Here is a 21,518-nt window from a genome sequence, read left to right on the forward strand (position 1 = left end):
AACGAATAAGTTGGTTTAATACGGTAGACTGCAAACTAAAATGACGAAAAGTAGTAGGCCTATTACTTCAACAAATGTTTTATGGTAAAATGCGTAACACAGATTCCGATCCATTCTTATGGTCCGTAAATACGGGGAGAATGTGAACGTTGTAAGTTGTATCTTCGTCAATGTTCTGTAGATTCCAGTATGGGACGCCCTATAGACAAAAAAAAATACAAAGGCCAAGTAAGGGTATGCATACGACAGAAACTTTAGACAATGCAGAATATTAAATAATTGCTTTCTGTTATGGGGCTCTTGAATGTTCTATGCCTTTGTGCAATGTTGCTCGTCTAAATTGTTTTGAAGTAGCCTACGCATAGAATGCACAATTGCAAACTATTTAAATTCCAGTAAATCGGAAACCTTACCTTTACTGGTATTGTTGTCCAAGTTAAGTTTGATTTGTTTTCAAGGGGGTAGTAATATGCAAAATATCCAATCAACCGTTGACTATTGTTGTTTTCCGTAAACTTTGGATTTTTCCAACTTACTAAAATACTTGACTTCGTTTTGAGGAGAGTTCTCCCAAGGTTGCGAGGTTTGTCATCAACTTTTCCTGAAAGATTTTGAAATCACTTTTTTGCAATAAAACTTTTCCACACAAAAGTGGTTTGTCGAAAAATAATTAAAACTTGCCGAAACGACAAGAGTCATTGCTGCAGATTGTCAACGATTGCTCAACAACGCCGCATGGTGGCGTAAAGAAAGACCGGAAAGATGATCCGGACCACTGGCTGCGAAACGATCCGTACCAAGCCTCAATCAAAACAGTGTAGTTACATCCCATATGAAGGTTTGTCAACAGCATTTCAACGTTCTGTATAAACCGTATTGTGAGTAAGTTTTTATACATTACAAGCCAACATTTTAAAATTGGGGCAAATATGTTATAGTGTTGTTTTTAAGGTGAAATTCCTAACCTGTACTTTACTGACTTACCAGAACAGAAATACAGAACACTCACCCAAATAATTAATATTTTCACATAACTATTTGCTGGTCGTAAACCTTCACAATGTTTAACCTATTTACCAAAAAATGTTTATTCTGTCACACTACAACCAAGAATGATTTTGGAAACTTACACCAGTTAGATCTTGCTCCGTGTATTTGGAAATATTTTTATCGAGACAGGATCGCAGAGTCCATTGAACCATGAAACGAACAATGCTCTCTGGTGCCTCTGTGTACAAATATTTTTAGGTCATGTCCATTAACCCTTTAAAGGATGACGTGAAGAAATAAACCTGTAAACCGAAAATGCCAGGACACGTTGACATCGATCGTGTTTCCGCGAATGAGAAATGGAGTTTTCACATTTAAGCCAGTTATTTGTTCGTTGGGTCTTCGATAGGGGTAAGTCACTGTACAAACAAAATATTCCTCTTATAATTACAATTTTGCATCCATATTATTTAATTTATTTTTACCATTCAAGGTGGTTGGTTGACTAAAAAGAGTGCTGTTGAACCAACCACTAGATGTCACCACAGATACGTCGTAGCGAGCGAAAAGACGTAATTTTTTAATCCAAATTGTCCACACTGTGCTTTTGTAAATTCGCGCTTTTGGTGGAACTTTTAAAAAACTTCTTTTGACTGAATGTCGAACTTTTTTTCCGTTCTTTGCGTTCTGACTCCACGTGACATGAAACCCTAAAACAAATGCATTTCTTCCAGAAGTTTTTCAATCAATAAAAATCAAAGATATATAGTGAAATAAATACAACGCCATAACTTCTGTCATACCGTGGTGTTTAAAAATATTTTCAAACGTATCAGGCTTTTAATTCAAGGAAATGGTTCTCTATGCAAAGCTCGATTAAACTTTCTAGACATGAGCTTGCGTCGTTCGGGACATTCATTTCCTGCCTGTCGGCAAAAGCGCCCACCAACTGCAGTTACATGCAGCGCATGTGAATAGTTTAACCGGGATGGCGGATTATTGAGGAATTTCGGCGCGTCACGTTCGACATTTACGGATGAATAGTATTTGTGTTCGCGATCGCTATTATTTATCATCGGTTTGGAAACGTGCCTAAAGTCCAAAGTTTGACCCAGATATCCGAGCAGATCGAAATTTTTTCTGTTAATTTTATTTCCAAATCTTTATAACATATTGTCTCTTATATATGCGTGCGCAATAAACTATGTTTGTGTTTGAAAAGTCATATATAGATGTATAGATGTTGTAAAATTTCAAATGTTGAAACAGTTTTGTAAATAGTGGAGTTATAATATAAATAACCTTATCCGTATTCGAACCTCGAATCGGCAAATCACTGTCTGCATGATTTGGTAATTTCCATCTCAGCTGGAGATTATACTTTCCGCCCCTCATAATACGTATGCTTGCTTGCTCAAAACCACTTGGTTTCGGAGGTCGCCTTGGCGCTAAAATATTTCATTTACATTGGATGTTGTACATTTATATTTTAATTGGTAGATTTCAGAAAGTAAAACGCAGCTTATATTCTAGCATTGTTAAATAAAAATATAAAAAATACGACTATAATCACCTGCAGAAAGTTTAAATGGTTCTTGCAATTCTGTGAAACCCTTTGTGCCATTTACATTTACAGGAGCAACTCGAAACTTGTACCAATACCCACGTCGAAGATGGACCAGTGTCAGTTTTTTGTCAGCAGTCTATAGGCAATAACAAAAGCAAGATTTTTTTAGAAAACCAAAAAACAACAAGGAAAATCACAGAAAAAATTATTATCTGTGAATATTGTTGGGCTTGACTATAGAATATATAAAACATGCGGGAGCCGTGACAAGAGCCGTGACAAGGGCCGTCACTAAGTGAATCGATCCAGCTTTTTTCAAAAGCCTTTCGGGTAATATTATCGTAGTAGCAACCTTTCCCATTATACCGACCTTAATAATTTTTAAATAGAATAGAGATCATACAAGGAATTCCAGAGCAAATCTGGGTTGACTTAGCTTCACGTTAATTGTTTACTACCTGCATGATTGTTTGCCACTTTCTGAAACGACCCGGTATGCCTTTGGAGAGCTGGGACTGTTGCTGAACCAAGTACATCGTCCACGAAGGGAATTTCTGCGTGTTGTGTTTGTGTGTTGTGTTTATGTGAATTTCCTAATATTTTGAAACAAACCTGCATATTATGCTTTTGCCAATACAAAACAGCTGATAGATGATCCGGTCTCTCCCTTATTCGAACAATTCCTTCATTCAGTTTTCCTGGAAGCCACCGTTTTCTAATTACTGGGCGGTGACAACCTCGCTGGCAATCCATTATACAACACTGGTGGAGCAACAAAGTTTGTCAAAATATTGTGAACAACAATTGTCATAACCAACCTTTCTGTTGCTTTTGCAATCATAATCTCTTTGACAGGATTTTGAACATTTGTGTTGTATCGACGAGTTAGCTTGAATTGGATAGGTTTGTGTGATCAAATGGTCATTGGATATCATAGCAACTGGTGCAGGGCAAAACCCCATTTTTAAACCCTTTATATCACTGAAGTAGGCACAACTGTTAGAAACAGTATATATATTAAAGTTTTATTGTTAAAGGAAAATTCAAGTTTCTTATGATTATTGATTCACCATGGAATAACACTTGAATTGAAAGTTTTGTACCTGTACATGCAATGTAAATTTCCGTTGCAGAATTCCAAACAGAGTGGCAAAGTTCGGAAATGGTGTGAACACGGCTTAACGCAAGATGCACAGTTTGATGAGGGCGAATACAAGCAAGATTTATGTGCGGTGAGCTACGAAACACGGAAAATTGGATATCGCCTACACATAAATAATAACTTCGAATCATACCATGGTAAAGTTGTTTATGTACAAACTTGTTTCAACAATTTCTTGCGCGTAGTTCTGCAGACAACTGAACGAATAAGAACAAAAGTTACTTCCAGTCCATGCTCTATGTTGCAAGTAATGAAGCTAACCGTGATATACATCTTGTCCCTTGCATAATTATGTGATCAGATTTCCTCATACTCACACATCCAGGTAGTAGGATTTGTATACTTGTTATATACAACAAAGCGAAGCTGATTGCCATCTTTCTAATACTTCCTTTCCAGGCGATTCAGTGACAATATGCCGACCCTATAAACGGCACGGGCAATTAGCAAAATGCATGAAAGTTTTGCGATCGAAGAATCGATTTGTTTTGTATGGCGATCGCACGACGTTAAATCCCAAAAGGGCGTTAATCCAGTTAGCAGAGGTGCTTGTGTCACTGAAAGCAATCAGATAAATCAATCAACGAAATGCAGACCCAATAGTCGGACTCTATTAATCAACAAACAATAGTTTTGCTTTATAGGGATAAAGCAGTAGTGGCCATGGAACCATTTATAAATTTTTGTGTCATACGCATGTTTTTTTTGCTTTTACAAGTCACAGTTTCCCAAGAAACGTTCGAACTGTAAAATTTATTCACGAAAATCCAATGCTGCATCGTGTACTAGTGGGACATGTATGATCAAGGTCTTCAAAAATAACATTAACAAGACACAAGCAAGCGAGCAAGACTGTTGCAAAGCACACAATAATGTTATAACAGGGATGACTGGAATAAGCGTCATTGACCAAAGCATCGTTGCTCCAGCGTTTTAAGCAAAAAATTGGTTAGTGGGAGTACAAAGGCGGAATACGAAAACATGTAATTTGTACATATAGATGGTCGTTTGAGCAATTGGTGTAAATGCTCGCTAATACTGCATGGTTTGTAATGATGAGTGGCGGGAAATGTTGAATCAACAGCCCTAAAGGAAAATGGGTTAGTTTCATCAAGTTTTATTAGCCGTGCGCTTGTTTCACGTGGAAGGATTGGTTAGGGGAGAATACAAAATTAAAAGACATACGTTTGCATAAAGGCAACACTGCTTCGCAAGTCAATGTGGCTGACCACGAACTTTGGTATGTGACTGTGCAGACGCCGGTTAGTATGGGTTAGTTAGCTTGGTGTACAAAAAAAAAAGCTTCTACCATTTGCTAGCAGGAGGATGCAATGGGGAAATACCGTAAGTTGTAAGCTTTGGGCGTAAAAGAAACTAACAGTACAAGGTGTGTTAGCTATAGAAGAAAGAGTTGTAAACACTCGAAGAGAATGGGAGACAAATATAAGGCTTAAGTATTAATAAGTCAACATACAACAACAGATTGACTTCAAGGAAACGGAAAAAAGATTCGTTTTAAGGTTGTTTCGTTCGCTAAAGTGATGCTGATGATTTCACGTTATGCTGATGCACGAAACAAAAGGCTTGGGAGATTCGCAAGAAAGCAAGACGATAACAACACAAAAAAGATAATGCACTGCTTACAAACTGCGCGTGGCATGCCTAATTCGATGACTGCGATTATAACAAAATGCACTTGGGGACAAACAACATCACACACGCGCTAATGCTAACAAGCTTATTCTCAAACGCATAAAACACAATTAAATAGCCAACACAAATGGTGTTACCCAAGGATTTGGTACCCGGGTATTTTTGTATTGGAAACATTTTGTCTAAAGCACTGAAAGGGTAAATTAAAATCTTGGACGCAAAACCCACAACATTAATACGTCCTAGGCGCCGTGGTACATTGTTAGTTGGCCGAAAACGGCTTTGAATGTGTTCAGCCTTGGCTGCTGACGTCAGCCCTTGCGTGATGTCGGCGTGACGTTCTTCCGTGATGACGAGCGTCGGCCGATCGGCGTCGGTTGAGAGAATCCGCGTCGAAGCTGACAGTAACCGCATCATCACTTCTCATGCATACCTGACATCTACTGATGCGTTGACGTAGGGCGCCGGCTTTCAGGGTTTCGGAATGAGGTTGACTGCAAAGCAACGGGGATTGTGTTGACACCAAGTTCACACATTTTTGAATGTTGTACATACGCAAACTGATTGTCGACTCCAATGGTAGCAAGCCAGAAGCTGTAGCCGTTAGCGTATTGGTTGCAAGTTCCCCGGCCGTGGCACTCAAGGAATGGACCCGCACGGAAATCCTCAAGACACGATCCGGGCGATTGAAGGGATTGTCCACTGCCCTCGGCGCCTGCTCCAGTGTGCTGAAAAGAGAAGCGCGCTGTTTTGGACATGTGTTTTGACTGGTTCAAGTTAGCGCGGAAATATTGCCGCGGGTGAGTTGTCATCCACAAACAAAGCAACGACTGTGTTTTGGCTTCAGACATTTCTCGTGAGATAAAAGCTCGTATCGCAGACAACCGAACATGAGCTCTCATAATAATCAACCACTGTTGTCTCCCGTGAAAAGAAGTTATGACGAATGCAAACTTCCCAGAAGGATGTTGCGACTTACCATGACGAAACTGTATCCTATCCACAAGCTGACCCAGTTGTCTGGACAGTTGGGGATAATATCAGATTGTGAGTGAACAGCAATTGTAATGGACGGGGTCTCACACACTGAACAACGGCTGATGTGGGGTTCAATATCACTTCCTACAAAAATACATACGCAACCAACTGTTAGCCACAATACGGTTAAAGTCACAAATTATTGTATACTGTGAGTATTTTACGCAGTCGGCGGTCATCTGCATTAGGTTAATACCAATACTGCTCGGTTACCTGTAACAGCTTCCATTGACATTGGGAAGGGCTGAGGGGTTGAAAGCCAATAAGAATAATCGTTTCTCGAGGCGACACGACAATTGTTATTTACGTTACAGAAAAGGAAGGGCATGGTGCTGAAGCGACGAAGACACGAACCGGCCGTTCCTGTACAGATATTGGTTTAGCAATACAATTCGTGTGAATAATGCAAATAAATTGTCATGTTAAGTAACTGGTGGCCAGTACGGCAAGTCCAGCTGCTAAACCAAAACGGTCATTACAGTTTACTGCATTGTTCATTTATTCGGTAAATAAAAAATACACAATATGTACCCAAATCTTGACCGTGACCGCGCTCGTTCCCTTGCATGAAAAGTAGAGAGTAACCACTCCACAAGCGCCTCATTCCCATAGGACAATCAGGCACGGTAGAAGTCTGACTGTGGCGAGTAACGAAGTAACCGTGGAAAAGAGCTGACAGACCTGCCTCGCCCGGTAATCCATCACGCCCAGGTCGTCCATTTTCTCCTGGTGACCCGCGGTTGCCTGTTCCAGCATAAAACAACTTGTTGCGTCAGTAAAGCTTTTCGGCATTAAACAACAAAACTTACCGATTTGTCCTTGAGGTCCTGGTGTACCAGTATCACCCGAAAGGCCAGAAAGACCCGGCATGCCATCTTGTCCCGGTTCGCCAGGCTGGCCATCGAGCCCGTTGAAACCTTGTGGTCCAGGTGGACCAGGTCTTCCACGTGGCCCTCGTGGCCCAACTTGACCTTGCTCACCGTTGCGCCCCTGGCTGACAATAGGCTGAGCGTCTGAACCAGGTAGACCTGTCATACCTACAAAAGTACAACATTTGTTGTTTAAACAAGATACAGTTTCATTCAACATAAACATGCTTTGGTATGAAAAACCTTTTTTTTAATATGTTTGCCGCACAAGATTTTACCTTTTTCTCCTTTGAATCCAACCAATCCATTGACACCAGGAAGACCAATGTCGCCCGGTGGACCAATTGGGCCAGGTAAACCAGTCAGCCCTGATTCCCCAATAACACCGCTTTCGCCATTGAAGCCATCAAGACCGTTGCGTCCCTAAAAAAGAAAGACGTTGTAACACAATAGTAGTAGTCACATTTTATACATGGTGTGATCTAAAACAAGCGAGTACAAAAATCTGCTGTTTATATTACGCATACCGGGATGCCAACATTTCCCTTGGGGCCATCAAGACCGTCACGCCCAGGAATTCCTTGTTCACCTTTCTGTCCATCTTCGCCTTGAGCACCTGGCAAACCAGAGGGTCCCGCGACGCCGGGTAATCCAATGGAACCTACCAGTAAATATCTGCATTAAGTCGTGCCGAGCACAAAATGCAACATTTAATAGTGAGTGCAAAATAATAAACTAATCAATAAAAATAAACTGAGAAGACATAGCATTGAAACACAAAACCGCTTCAACCCCAGAATATTTGAATATTCAACTGCTCAATATCTGTCAATTGTTACGTTCTAGTGAGTATATTGTGCGCAATACGTGCCTGTTTCACCGGAGAGTCCTGGCCTTCCTTCTTCACCTTTTGCTCCCTTTACAGAATACCCACGAACTCCTTGTGGTCCAGGTGGGCCGATCTCACCCTTCTCTCCCTGCGGACCAGTTTCTCCTGCTTCTCCAGTTAAACCAGGTAAACCCTGAAAGATCCCAAGTTGTCAGAAATATTGTTCAACCTATCTATTCAACGTGAAACTAACCGGGTTTCCTTGTTGACCTTGCGGACCAGTTTCTCCAACAAATCCCAAACCACCTGGGCGACCAGGAGGGCCGGCAACTGATTCACCCGGGAAACCTCGGGGTCCGGGTTGGCCGGACAAACCATCATTTCCAGACAAACCAGGTCTTCCAGAGGCTCCCGTTTCGCCAGTCAAGCCATTCAGACCTGCACAAATGATGGTATGTTGACGATTTATTAATCCAATAAAATACTAATCAACGCCTGATTCGACAAAAAGTGCACTGTTGTACTCACCAGACTCCCCAGTTAGTCCGTCAATTCCAGGTAACCCTGTGGCACCGCGCTCGCCAGTTGCACCCTTGGGTCCGCGCTGTCCAATAAAACCAGTGGGTCCTTGACTTCCTTTATCTCCTTTTACTCCAGGCTCGCCGTTCTGCCCATGTTCGCCAGGAGGTCCAACCTCTCCCTGTACACCAGACTGTCCATCCAAACCGTCTTGACCCTACACCATAACAGAGGTTGGGAATTTAAAGAACCAATGAACAAAATGAAATATTTGTCATACAGGGGGTCCAGGGCGTCCTGGTTGGCCTGCAATTTGACTGGTATCTCCTTTTTCGCCGAGAGGACCAACCGGCCCAATTCTACCAGGCTGTCCGTTAAATCCTCTTCCGCCTCTCTCTCCATCCTTTCCGGCCACGCCTGGCATGCCGATCTCACCTTTGACACCTTTTTGACCTAAAAACCAAAACATAACAATAAACCAACAAATACTTTTGATAACCATATGTTCACGAATACCAACCAGGCAGACCATCGTTGCCTTGTAATCCATCTAATCCTGTTTGTCCAGTAAAACCTCTCTCGCCCTTTTGCCCAGGTAAACCTCTGGCTCCTTTAGCTCCAATTTCGCCCTCCTGACCATTAATACCGGGAAGTCCAGATATACCGTTTACACCTAATCAAGAAATAAAAGGATACGGTTATTAAACCGATGTTTTGTTGCTGCAAATAGTCAACATACCCTTTTCCCCTTTTGTGCCATTCGCCACTAAGTTTTCGGCTATCTGAGCTGGTTCTCCTTTTTGTCCGATTGCTCCAACGGTACCGGGATAACCGCGATCTCCACGCGGACCTTGGCTACCAATCTCACCAGTTTCTCCAGTCAGTCCTTGAAATCCTGGCACACCATCTATCCCAGGTAAGCCTGAAAAAGCAGCCCTTGCTATTTGTATACTCACCTCATCTTTATACAAGTTACAAATGTTTTACCTCGTGCCCCAGGTGTCCCCGGCGCTCCCTTCATTCCACTTGATCCCTTATCTCCAGGGAACCCATCTAATCCATCTCTACCATTAAAACCAGGTGGTCCTGATGGACCAGGTTCGCCAACAAGACCGCCAGGACCTTCTCTTCCTGCTTCACCCTGGTCGCCCTTCATTCCTTGGATATCCTCACCTTGTGGCCCGGGCTCACCTACAAATCCACGTTCGCCGGGCAAGCCTACGAATGTAAAACATCAAAAGTTGTGTCAGGTTGTGAAACTCTTATTGAATTGCCATTCCTTACCGCTTTCTCCGAGCAAACCCCTCGGTCCTTGACGACCCTGAGGTCCAACAATAGCATCGCCAGATTCCCCTTTTACCCCAGGTGCTCCAGTTCGTCCTTGTGGACCGGTTTCACCTAACATGAGATGAAATGTGATAATCATTAGTCTGGTTACAAATATAAGAATATCTGCGAGGTTCTTATTCCCTACCGTCCAATCCATCTCGGCCAGGTAACCCGACTGATCCTTGGGGTCCCTCTCTTCCTGTTCTCCCACGCTCTCCTTGTGGTCCAATTGGCCCAATTTCTCCTTGCTCTCCGTCAGGTCCAGGGGGTCCAGGGTAACCCACTCCACTTTCACCCTTTGTAGTGGGAAAAATTGTAAATGTTTTTCTTGAATTGTGCACATATTGCAATAGTTATACCTTGGCACCGGGAAATCCATCCATGCCACTCATGCCATCATATCCGGGTGGGCCTTGTTCGCCAGGATATCCAGGATTTCCCTGTGGGCCAGGTAAACCTTTTTCACCAGTCATGCCACGAACGCTACGTCCAATTGGGCCAGGGGGACCAGCAACACCCTTTTCCCCAGCGAAACCTGCTTCGCCGGGCAATCCATTGGCACCTGCACATAAGCCGACAAAATTAGTTCATGTGCATTCTAATGAACTCCATGTTTTGAAAGATACTCCATGTTTTGAAACACTTACCTTCGTTGCCACGTTCTCCAGGAATTCCTGGTAGTCCAATTCTGCCTTGTTCGCCTTTTTCACCCTTATCACCAGCAACGGTGATGGCAACTGCAGGCTCTCCCTTTGCGCCTACACAAAAATGCTTTTTTGTAAACATTGCAAAATATTTTTGAACGTGGTGAATTAAACAATCATTTACCTCTTTGACCCGGTACCCCAATTGGTCCAAAGTCTCCCGGTTCTCCTCGGACTCCTTGCTCTCCCTTATCACCAGGAAGGTCGCGTCCGTTAATTCCGGGCAAACCACTTGGACCAGTGTCACCAGTTTCACCAGCAAGACCTTGGTCTCCTGGTGCCCCAATCTCGCCTTTTTGTCCCTTGGCTCCAGTTTCTCCTTCAACTCCATTTCTTTTGAGAATAAAAAAGTCCTGTTTTATAGACCAACTAAATATACGTATCGTTTTTCTGTTCTACCTTCCGGGTGGTCCGTTAATGCCGGGTTCTCCAGCAGGTCCGGTGGATCCAGATGATCCTAAAATAATACACAAAGTGTCAATAGTAAGTACAAAAACATGCGGGTTATTGGCCTTACCTCTTTCACCCTTTATCCTTATAAGAGTTAGTTCACCAGTATTTCCCTTTGCTCCAGGCGCACCAACCGGTCCTTCAGGTCCGGGTCTTCCCTAGAAATACAATATCATGATTTTATTGCTGTATACAGCAATAACCTAAATGAAATCTCCAACACGGTGAACTTTATGTTTTCCTAAATTTTAGATACTGTAGTCCAACAGTATAGATAATCAATGCAAACAATGTTGTGATGGAACATATCTCTAACAGACAAACAAAAACCTGATTGCCAGAAAGTCCAGCAAATCCTGGAAAACCCTTCTGTCCCTTTTCACCCATGGCACCATGACTGCCCATTTCCCCATGTCTTCCTGGTGTTCCTGGTTCTCCCATCTCTCCCCGCTCTCCTTTTGGTCCCGGCAGGCAGACGCCACACTCTTCTCCTTTACTACCCCGAGGACCTGTGTCACCTAATGTTTTTCACAGAACAATTCAGCAAAAATTCCATGTACAAAACCAGCAGCAAAATTTGGGCTAAAAAATTTACCTATGGCACCAGATTGTCCCGACGCACCAGGTGGACCTGGTGGTCCAGGTAAACCAGTGTCTCCAGGAGTAACCATGTTTTCCACGTCACTTGCAGAAATAAATGCATCCTGGCCAGATTCTCCCTTCGGACCAGCTGGTCCTGGAAGTCCAGGCTGACCATTTTGTCCCGATCTTCCATCTTCACCTGGTGGTCCAATTATAGTTGCACCCTGGTCACCCTTCTCTCCAGCAGCTCCTTGTGGCCCTTGTGGCCCATGGCGCCCAGGTAGGCCTGTGGACAAACAACTATTGTTAGCGTTTTTTCTTTAAAATTTACCACTAATGATAATATTATTCAATTACCAGCACTGCCAGGTGTCCCTGACTCTCCAGGTTGACCATCAAGTCCAAATCCTGGATGACCTTGTTCTCCTTGCTCACCCTGTGGCCCTGGTAGACCTGGTGAACCTTTAATGCCATTTAAGCCATTCATACCAGGGAATCCCATGTCACCCTTTGCTCCAAGGGGTCCTCTTTCACCCGGAGCACCAACACCACCTGCCCGACCATTTTCGCCCTGCATTTAAAATATAATTAACAACCCACTTATCCTAATCAAATTACTATGACTAAAACATGTTGACTTACAGGAAGGCCTGTTGAACCTGGTGGTCCACTGATTCCAGTTTCACCCTTACCACCTTTGTGACCATTTGTGCCAGGATAACCTTGAAAGCCACGGGAACCTTTTTCTCCCTAACCATATGAATTTAATGATACACAACAAGAAGTTTAGGAAATTAAACATTTAATGGCAAATTACCGGAAATCCGTTGGTTCCTGGTACACCTGGTTTTCCAACTTTAGTACTCTGCATTAAACAACACAGTTGAACAATACTTAAATGACTGACTTCCTAAAATATAGCAACATACCTGAGGACCAATGGGTCCACGTTCTCCCTTGCCGCCCTTAGCTCCTTTCATGCCTTGCAATCCCTGAATGAAATTTTCCAGTTACACCAGGATACAATGCGGAGTCATAAAAATTACTTACTGGTACACCAGGTTCTCCACGGTAACCTTTTTCTCCAACTTGTCCTTTTTCACCCTGAATAATGAAGAAACAGATTATTTGTTGTTCTTATTATATTTAGATGGTATGTACTTACTGTTTCACCTTCTAGACCTGGTGGACCCTGCAACAAAATTAATGCAAAACTTTAAAAAAAATTCTTGCAATAAATAGGTTAATATGTTAGACATGATTATATTAAAACATCACATACCGAAAAAAACTACAAAGGAATTCTTGTAACAATTACCAAGGTGTAATATAAAACAAAAATACATGATACAAACAAACCCCAAATTTGAAATAATTTAGATAAAATACACAGTGATTCACATGAAAAATGACAAACACATGTGCTGGTTGAATTTTTTGAAGTTGTTCATGATCCTCAAAAGCCACACGTTATAGTACTTATCACAGCATACTTCAACCAACTATAATCATCCTGAAAACCAATTATATCAAAGACATATTGTTAGTGTTTGCTTTATCCACGCCAAAAAAAACGATGCATCACAGAATGCGTTTTTTTGCAGTCAAGAAAGATGAGATGAAGAAGCTTTTTCTCCATTTAATTACCTGCAAGTCAAGATACAGAGCCTCACTTACCTTTGGTTGAGTTATTATTCCTTCAGATGGTTGACTACTTTCTTCTTTTTGACCACCTGGTGGCCCTGGAACACCAGATTCACCCTAGTTGTTCATACTTTTTGAGCATAAGCCAAATTGAAATCATATTTAATGCAGTAAGACAATTTAGATACTTTTGACATGTGTGATTTGTTTTGTGTTGTCAACTAATTGTGCTGCTTTGTAGGATGTACATGTGTTAAACTGTTTTTATGTTGTTAAGACAAATCTATGTGCACAGTTCAACCAGATTTCATACAAAACAGATTGTCATTGTACTGTCTGCCATCCAAACCTGTTAGCTATTGCATCATTGGGGTTTGTTTGCACATGCATATTATGCTTAAAAAAGTTGCAATAATGTTCACCCACAATATAATTCTCGATCCGACCGGCTTGTGCATCAAGTTGTCCAGGTAGTCCAGAACTGCCAGGCACCCCTGGTTCGCCCTTCATTTAAGCCATGCACAGCAGAAGCAGCAGATTTTTGTGGCAAAAGCAAGCAAAAAAGAAAATAATACAGCCATTTAATTACAAACAATTTAAAAATTAGGTTTTGTTTAAATCAAAGCAATGAGAAGAAAGTAAATTGGCAGTATTAAATTAGTAGTTTTAATATGATAGTCCAAATTTCTAAGGCCACTCCACTATTGCATTTTACACTTATAGAGTCAAAAAGCATTTAAACATTTAATATTGCGTTATTAATTAAACACCATTAAAGCCATGCATCAAGATCTTTAAAAAGAAATTGGCCAGAAAATTTGCTATGACCACTTAAGCTTGAAACAAAATTAATAGAAATTATTCAAAGCAAATCAAACCCCGAGGTCAAAAAGTTTACGTAAATGACAATCAACTTTGTAGAATGTGATAGTTTTGTGTATTTATGCAAAATAACTTTATTACTGTTTAGGCAAATTGAAAGTATTGCAACATTAATCCGACTTACCTTTTCACCTGGAGCTCCATATAATCCTGCTCCCATGACACCCTAAGCAATACATTAGATTAGACGGGACAAAATAACCAAAAAATGTGAAATAAACACTTTCAACCCAACACCAACCTTTTCTCCTGGGATACCTTGAGGTCCAGGGGGGCCCTAAAAGCAACAAAAATATATTAAGAACTAAACAAGCTTTATTCACAAATTCAGTGCATGCATACTTACTGGTGGTCCAGGGCGCCCGTAGGGACCTTGGGGTCCAGGCAACCCATCTTCACCCATTAATCCCTAAAAGTATAAAGTACAATAGATTTACATTTACTTGCTTTTTGTAAAACACATTTAAAGAATTCTATACCTGTGGTCCTGGTTTCCCTTCTAGACCAGGTTCACCTTTTTTGCCAGGAACCAAGTTAATTACTTCACCAGGCTCACCCTGTAAAATGAATAAAATTAGAAAACATGTTTTATTTAAAATACAATAGTCATACTTTCATGCCCTGGTTTCCTGGTTTTCCAGGTCTACCATGCCCACCTGGCACACCAGATGGTCCAATGGGTCCATCTTCTCCCTAAAATGTATCATTACAAAGTAAAAAGGCAGCAGTGCTTTGTACATTATACAAAAATGAAGACAAATTTTACCTTAGTTCCATTACATCCTGGAATGCCATAGGGCCCAGGTGGTCCCATCTGTCCTGGGATACCCTAAAATTGATAGTAAGGGTACTGTGCATTAAAGAATAGAATATATTGATTTAAACTTACTGGAATTCCGGGAGTTCCTGGATAGCCATGTGATCCTTGGGATCCCTAAAAATACGTGTTGCCACATAAGCTAAACAAATTAAAAACTGATCAAGAATAGCTAACCCTTTCGCCTTTCATGCCTTGCTCTCCATCAGCACCTGGCTCACCCTGTCAAGTACAAATTACATTTACACATTGCTACACTATTAGTAAGAATCCTTTACTGAAACAAACATTTGACCAATATTTACCATAGGTCCTCTTGGTCCCAGAGGGCCTTCTGGCCCCGGGAATCCAGGAAGCCCGGGAGGGCCATCCATACCAGGATATCCTCTGACACCCTACAAAACGTAAAAATACTTTTTCCAATAAAACTTTTACAAAAAGTTGAGCATCAAACCTGTTCCCCCTTGGATGCATTGCAATAAATCTTGGGTCCACCACAATCTCCAAAACCTCCATATTTGACCGACTAGAAAAAAAAACTAGTTTCTAATTTGGGAATTTTCCAGAAAGTAAACATACACAATAGTAAACAATTATTCCATATAATGACGTAATAATTTGGGAAAGTTTGCAATCCTCGAATGCAGGAAGCAATAAGTTGTATTTGCTTCAATTACTTCTTTGATATTATTATGTCAGATGGATATAGTTGATTGCATTAAATTGCCAGGGTGTGGCGACGTTTTGTCGTTCGCTAATCAACACTTCGTTTCCGTTGTGGCCAATGATTATCCCTGTCAAGCAATAGGAATACAAAGGCGTAGTTGAACTTTCTCCCGCTATTTCACACGGTTTTAAGTGGCTGCGGACGTTCGACCAGACGTCCACCCAATTAAAGTGGGCCCAACCCAGACGTTTAATTTCGGGGTACGAGTAAGTAGGCAAACCATCAATTTGTTTCCGTTTTCTAGTTGAAATTGAGTGACGCCCATGATTTAAACGTTTCAACTCGGACCAAATTACCTTTCTGATAATAACGTAATTTCAAGAGCCAATGACACATTAACACGAATTTGAAATCTTGTTTGTGGCATAATGTCAAAACCAAACCACACTTTAAGATAAAAAAGAAAATAAATCAGATCAAAAATCCCTTGTGCAAGCAAAGGTAAACATATACAATAGCGAACCGCACCGTACAAGGAAAAAGTATGTAAGTGCCACTAATGGCGTTAATTTCCCCTCTTTTTATTTTTGCGAGTAATAATTAACTGCAGCATGTTGGCGCTGCTTAATTGCAACCTGTATCAGATTTGCGCCCATTGAAATTATAAACAATTTCAGCGCTTTTTTTACGTTTTGTGCAGTGCTGTTGCAACTGCGCAGGCAAATATTTTAAGCAACGTAATTGATATTGCTGGGTTTAGGTACGATTACGATACTCGATTTTGTCACCAATATACAGCTTTTGAAAAAATACTAACCAATATGCAAAATTTATAAAACGTTACAACAATTAACAAGCCTGGAGTTTTATGCCCATAGTTTAATTATGTCGTTAGATTTATGTGGCCTTTAAGATGTGACATTTCGTTCGCACGACTCAATTAGGTCAAGCAGTGACTTTTGAAAAGCAGTAAAGTATATTGGTCATTAGCATACCAACAATAAATTTAACAACTTGCTCCTTTCGTTCGGATTTGCAGCAAAACGAGGTTTTCATGCATGTTCACAACTACAGGTGGATTTTAACCGCAGTGTATTATTTGTAACTTACAACGTCACCATGACGTATACAACGTCGTAAACAAATTGGCGCATTGCGGGATAGCGGCAAAGCTGTAAACTGATTGGTTGTGTTGTTAATAGGGGGAAATTGACAACAGAGGGGATTACGTGTAAAAGCTATCAAACAATTCGTTACACTTTTCGCAACGAATTTCACAGCACGTGCGCCTGTTAGAAGGTATGTTTTATGGTTTCGTCACATGTCTTGCGTTTGAACATACAAATCAGACCATGAAGGGAACAATCATGCGGGGAAAAAAACTGCAGGATTTGGTTGAGAATAAAATATTACAAAAACAATTTATAACAAATTGTAACATCCTTGGGCCGGGTCCACACTCACGCTTTGCGCCGGCGGATTCTTTGTTTGTTTCATTATACGGCGGCGTGCGGGCGTACGTTCGGGACAATGAAACAAACAATGAATCCGCCGGCGCAAAGCGTGAGTGTGGACCCGGCCTTAGTCTTTGGTCAGTTGACAATAATGCTATGACAATATACGCATAAACAACGCAAAACTGATTGAAAACCGTCTAATGAATGAAAAGGACGACGATTTTGCGCAAACACATACGTGCCATTGTAAACAAAGTTGTCAGCGCCACCACCCAGAAGGCACATATATCAAATTTTGATTAATAGTCAAAAACTATTCTTTACACAAAATCGATTTTTAGTTAAAAATACAAAAACGTGTCAAATTTAAGGTGGACATTGGAAGGTTTTCACTGTATGTTTTGCTTTAAGTTATGTACTTACTTTTGCTGTTGTTGATGTGGCCACAATGATAAGCAACCATAGAGCCCCAAACGCCGCAGTTGTAAAACGACCCTTTCCTGCCTCCATGGCGTTAACAGTTCACTAAACTATGCCAACTTATCGACCTGTTATAATCAAATGCTAAGGACTGCAAAAACTTATAACTTTAATCACAAATTTACAGTTATAACAGAATTGAGACGTCCTTCAACACCCGGCGGGGATTCACAAAAGCGCCCTGCAACATCGAGACAACTGAAGCTTGTTCGCGGCAGCGGGCTCAGTCTGTGCCCACGAAGGCTTTCCTTCATTGGTAGTGTCTGAAAGCTATCTATGTCTCAGCGAGAGAAAGAGGAGCAAAGGCGAGGAATGAACGTTTCGGTCCACTACACAAAGAGTAAAAGAGAGAGCTCATTTAAGAGAGAAAGGGGAGAGTCGACAGCAAATATGCAGCAACTCCCAGGTTCTCTATTTGACATCCCGGTGCGCTCACAAATAAGAAACCAGCGAAGTTTTTTCGAAAGACTTAAACATCTCTCAGCTACACAGCTGTATTTAAACAAAGAAACTATCATAATGCGAGCCACCCGGTTGTCTACACGTTCAATCCCGTTTGTACAAATGACAACAAAATTAAACTCGATCTTTAGCAGGTAAGACAGCTGCGAAAAAACACGCACTCTCAAAGATTTGGTCTACTTTCCTTGTCGCTGTTGGCCTGTGACAACAATCAACTTTAATATGTTTGGTAAGACGTGCCTTGCTCTTCAGAAATATCCGAAAGAAAACGAAGGCTAACTCTCCGCAAGAGAAACGGAGCTGCATCATCCATGATATTTAGATTTAAAGGCAGACGAACGTTTAGGCCGGAAACCGACCAAGCAGGTTACTTTGACGTTTACGTTCAATACTGTTTTCAATCATTTGACTGAAACTTTTATTGCGGTTGGCGACAGGTAAAAGTGATGGACTCGATGTACCACTAATTGTGGTCCTTTTAACCGGTTTAGAGCGAATCTGATTCTAAAAAATCGTTAGTTTTGCAAACACCGAGATATTCTTATTAATCGTCTAATCACACGCAAATTTTTTAAAACAAGTTCACGATTTCGCTCCTCCAACATAAAATTAAAAGTCAAACAAAAAACTAGGTTTAAAGCAAGGACGATATCCCGTCTGTTAATGTCAGGGTCATCTTCTCCGCAGACAGTAATTACGTCACCACAAGGCGCTATCAGCCGAAGAGCGTTCCGAGGATGTTGGTTAGACATGTTTCCTGGCGGGCATACATGGCTATTGTGGCTTCAGCCTGTGCGATTCGTGTGCAAAATCAAGTGGTTCGAAAACAAGTTTACTCACGATTTCTACCTTTTTGATTCAAAAACTGCGTTTATCCAGGTGGAAAATTCGTTGTCTGTAGGGTTGAACTTCCGCATAGACAGGCAGTGTAATGGACCAGCGTGGGAGCACGAATCACCCTTTCTCAAAACTCCATTTTTGAAAATGAGACATGGTTTCTTAATCTAAACTACTAAATTCTGTCAATTTTTGCATTGTTTTGATCCATCTGCAAAATGTCTCCCACAAAAGTTTGCCCCACAAAACATAACAATAATGATTTAAGAGCGGTCAAAGTTTAACAAAACGGGACATGTGGTTGTATGACGCGGCTTGAATTGGCTCAAGGAGTTTGATAGCGCAAAAGACAAATACACTCCGGGGTAAAAACGATTTCTGCACTAAAATCATAATAATAAACACGAAAGAGCAATGCAGTGTTTGCATATGCGCCTCCGGCAAGCATTCAACCGAGTCGCGATGGCTTTCTTTTCGTACTGTTGACAGAGGCGCACCCAGCAGGTAGACCCGCTCTCTTCCGCCAGAAAATATTCCGCGGCGACGTACTCAAAACCCACACCGGAAACCGTGGGCTGACGACTTGCTCTTCGGTTAGATTAAACCCTATCTACACACCCAGGTAAAGTGGGCGAAACCATGACGCAAAAGCCATGAAAAGCAATCACAAAAGCTACCCAATGTCGCGACAAGCAAAGTCGGTTAGCGACAAATCAAAGAAAGTCTGGCCCAATTTCTGTTTCGCCTCTTTTCTCCGACTGTACAGACTACGCTGGGCGTTTACACGAGGCCAGTGTAGAACTTTCTCATAATGTCTATTTTGGGTTGGCGCGCGTGTAGCATCTTATCGGAACAAGGAATGCGTAAAATGTGGTACATTTTATCATTTGTCTCTAGAGATTTTTTTGTCCAAACTTTTTGCCCAAGACAGAAACGTTTTCAACACCTTTGTAGGTCACATGCCCAGGTGGCTGCAATCGAAGAGAACAATCAAACGTTTACTCGACAATCAACTTTTGAACGTGCCGCAGCGGGTAGGATGCCCCATTGTTATAACGTTAACAGACATCGTGTGACAATCATAGTGAAACTTGTGAGAAGAGATGCGCAACACGCTTCACGTGATGACAGACCCGCACGACACAAATGGGTCAATAGCAAACGCGAGTTATAGTCCAGTAACCGTTATTGGGTCGTATGTGACAACCATCATAAAAACTCAGCACTTCTCACGTTTGACACACTGCTCGTCAACTGGCCCAGTTTTTTTGTGCTGCAAACGTCAATAGTATTTTCAAGTTTTTTTTCCTTTGTTGATAAGTTGACGTATGTATGATTAAATCGACCTATTACCTGTCACACGGCAAGGTTTTTTGAGCATTAATATTTATTATAAAATATTACATCTGAGTAAAAAACAAACGGTTCTATAATGAGAAAATAACCCAAATGGTTTCTGGGGATCTTTGAATTGGGATAATAGGGTTCATCACAGTGTTGTCAGGGAAGTAGGAGACGACATGTTAAATGACTGGAGCCACAAAATCAGCCCACCCTAGCAGACCTGTTATCAGCAGTTCGAAAGGAGGCTCATGTTTCAGTGGCCGACTTTCATCTGCAAAAACACAGATTCGCTGTAAACTGAGGTTGCGCGTAATCGGTATAGGGAGTGGAAAACCCGATGTGCCGCCATATTTCTCACGAAGGGGAATAAAACGTTAAAACGAATGTGAAAAAATAACAGGACTTGATTCTTCAACAGGACATTGAATTGTCTCACGCATTTTAAGCAAAACCTTTGATCTTGATTTAAGAGTAGGGAAAACCTAAGAGAAACTTGCATTTAAGGTTTCCTCTTGATCGAGCTTATCACAGCATGATGTCTTTGTTGCCGTAACCTGGAAAAATGCGACCCGGCAAACTGAGCTACTTATCAGTTGGGTGTGAAGTTCCTACCAACATTCGTGATGCAAACAGGTCCTCTTTATTTGGCAGTAAATCAAGACATGGTTTCGTAATCCCATTTGTATTTGTTGAATTACTTGATTAATTGCAATTAAAAAATTTCGCATTCGGGGTCTTGGCCTGTCGGCGTCTTGTATCATAAACCAGGATGTAGATTCGAATAACGGCGGCAAATACAAAGAGTTGACGGGATAATACCGCTTAAATGGCAAGAACCGATTCGCAAATAAGTTAACAAAAGACTGTTTGCACAAACAGGTCTATCAATAACTCCGCCTCTTAAAATAGAATTTAGATCACTGTTTGACAATGCCAAAATGGATTGAACGTGTCTGTAGGCAAATCGAAAATTTGGTAAATAAAAGCAAAACCGCAATAAGTCAAATCGGATAATTTTGTACTTAAACGAGAAGTGTACAAATAGCGCACAATGCGGATCCAATGCAAATCCCAAATGGAATCAATTTCGCCAACAAAAAACTGAATTGTCTCTTTACAACGCAAATTGTGCGGAGTGCGCAGATGAGGTAAGTCGGGCGGATAGAGGCCATAAACCAGCCCCAGGCGTTGACTAGCGGCTTTCGACAGCGATTTTCGGAGCAAAGAGACCTTCAC

General features: G+C 41.4%; 2 protein-coding genes across 2 annotated transcripts; both read right to left on the minus strand.

Moving 5' to 3' along the window:
* Window positions 1–27: 27 nt before the first annotated feature.
* Window positions 28–4,096, minus strand: LOC145902903 (anosmin-1-like). The gene is made up of 14 exons (XM_082990992.1): window positions 3,981–4,096; window positions 3,853–3,916; window positions 3,661–3,794; window positions 3,376–3,553; window positions 3,170–3,319; window positions 3,016–3,111; window positions 2,564–2,693; window positions 2,310–2,438; window positions 1,476–1,700; window positions 1,293–1,409; window positions 1,131–1,228; window positions 682–862; window positions 414–601; window positions 28–199 (listed from the first exon to the last, which is right to left on the minus strand). Exons 1-14 carry the CDS (start codon window positions 4,094–4,096, stop codon window positions 80–82), a joined length of 1,926 nt encoding a protein of 641 aa, XP_082847118.1. The 3' UTR covers window positions 28–79.
* Window positions 4,097–4,453: 357 nt separating this feature from the next.
* Window positions 4,454–17,764, minus strand: LOC145903951 (uncharacterized). Its single transcript, XM_082992146.1, has 42 exons — window positions 17,583–17,764; window positions 15,490–15,561; window positions 15,341–15,430; window positions 15,213–15,257; window positions 15,108–15,152; window positions 14,985–15,047; window positions 14,831–14,911; window positions 14,698–14,775; window positions 14,565–14,627; window positions 14,460–14,495; window positions 14,343–14,384; window positions 13,370–13,453; window positions 12,858–12,884; window positions 12,743–12,796; window positions 12,622–12,684; window positions 12,510–12,557; window positions 12,335–12,442; window positions 12,050–12,263; window positions 11,706–11,978; window positions 11,441–11,628; window positions 11,178–11,268; window positions 11,060–11,117; window positions 10,785–10,993; window positions 10,604–10,714; window positions 10,316–10,518; window positions 10,102–10,252; window positions 9,912–10,025; window positions 9,615–9,845; window positions 9,367–9,549; window positions 9,148–9,300; window positions 8,908–9,080; window positions 8,637–8,844; window positions 8,362–8,546; window positions 8,151–8,301; window positions 7,807–7,940; window positions 7,558–7,702; window positions 7,220–7,447; window positions 6,942–7,154; window positions 6,624–6,773; window positions 6,352–6,494; window positions 5,928–6,100; window positions 4,454–5,866 (listed from the first exon to the last, which is right to left on the minus strand). The coding sequence occupies exons 1-42, from the start codon at window positions 17,667–17,669 to the stop codon at window positions 5,665–5,667; spliced, it is 5,370 nt and encodes a 1,789-aa protein (XP_082848272.1). The 5' UTR covers window positions 17,670–17,764; the 3' UTR covers window positions 4,454–5,664.
* Between the last annotated feature and the right edge of the window lie 3,754 nt (window positions 17,765–21,518).

The sequence above is a fragment of the Ascidia mentula genome, chromosome 5, assembly GCF_947561715.1.
Source record: "Ascidia mentula chromosome 5, kaAscMent1.1, whole genome shotgun sequence".
NCBI lineage: Eukaryota > Metazoa > Chordata > Ascidiacea > Phlebobranchia > Ascidiidae > Ascidia > Ascidia mentula.

What these genes read in the sequence shown, in the direction of transcription:
- LOC145902903 (XM_082990992.1), bottom strand. Translation starts at nt 4,096, where the DNA reads ATGGCAATCAGCTTCGCTTTGTTGTATATAACAAGTATACAAATCCTA. An exon ending in GGCAAAAGCATAATATGCAG is followed by an intron (nt 3,112 to 3,169) that starts GTTTGTTTCAAA and finishes CACAACACGCAG; the next exon opens with AAATTCCCTTCGTGGACGAT. An exon ending in CAATGACTCTTGTCGTTTCG is followed by an intron (nt 602 to 681) that starts GCAAGTTTTAAT and finishes AAAATCTTTCAG; the next exon opens with GAAAAGTTGATGACAAACCT.
- LOC145903951 (XM_082992146.1), bottom strand. Translation starts at nt 17,669, where the DNA reads ATGGAGGCAGGAAAGGGTCGTTTTACAACTGCGGCGTTTGGGGCTCTA. An exon ending in AAGGCATGAAAGGCGAAAGG is followed by an intron (nt 15,153 to 15,212) that starts GTTAGCTATTCT and finishes ACGTATTTTTAG; the next exon opens with GGATCCCAAGGATCACATGG. An exon ending in TGGAGAACGTGGCAACGAAG is followed by an intron (nt 10,519 to 10,603) that starts GTAAGTGTTTCA and finishes GCTTATGTGCAG; the next exon opens with GTGCCAATGGATTGCCCGGC.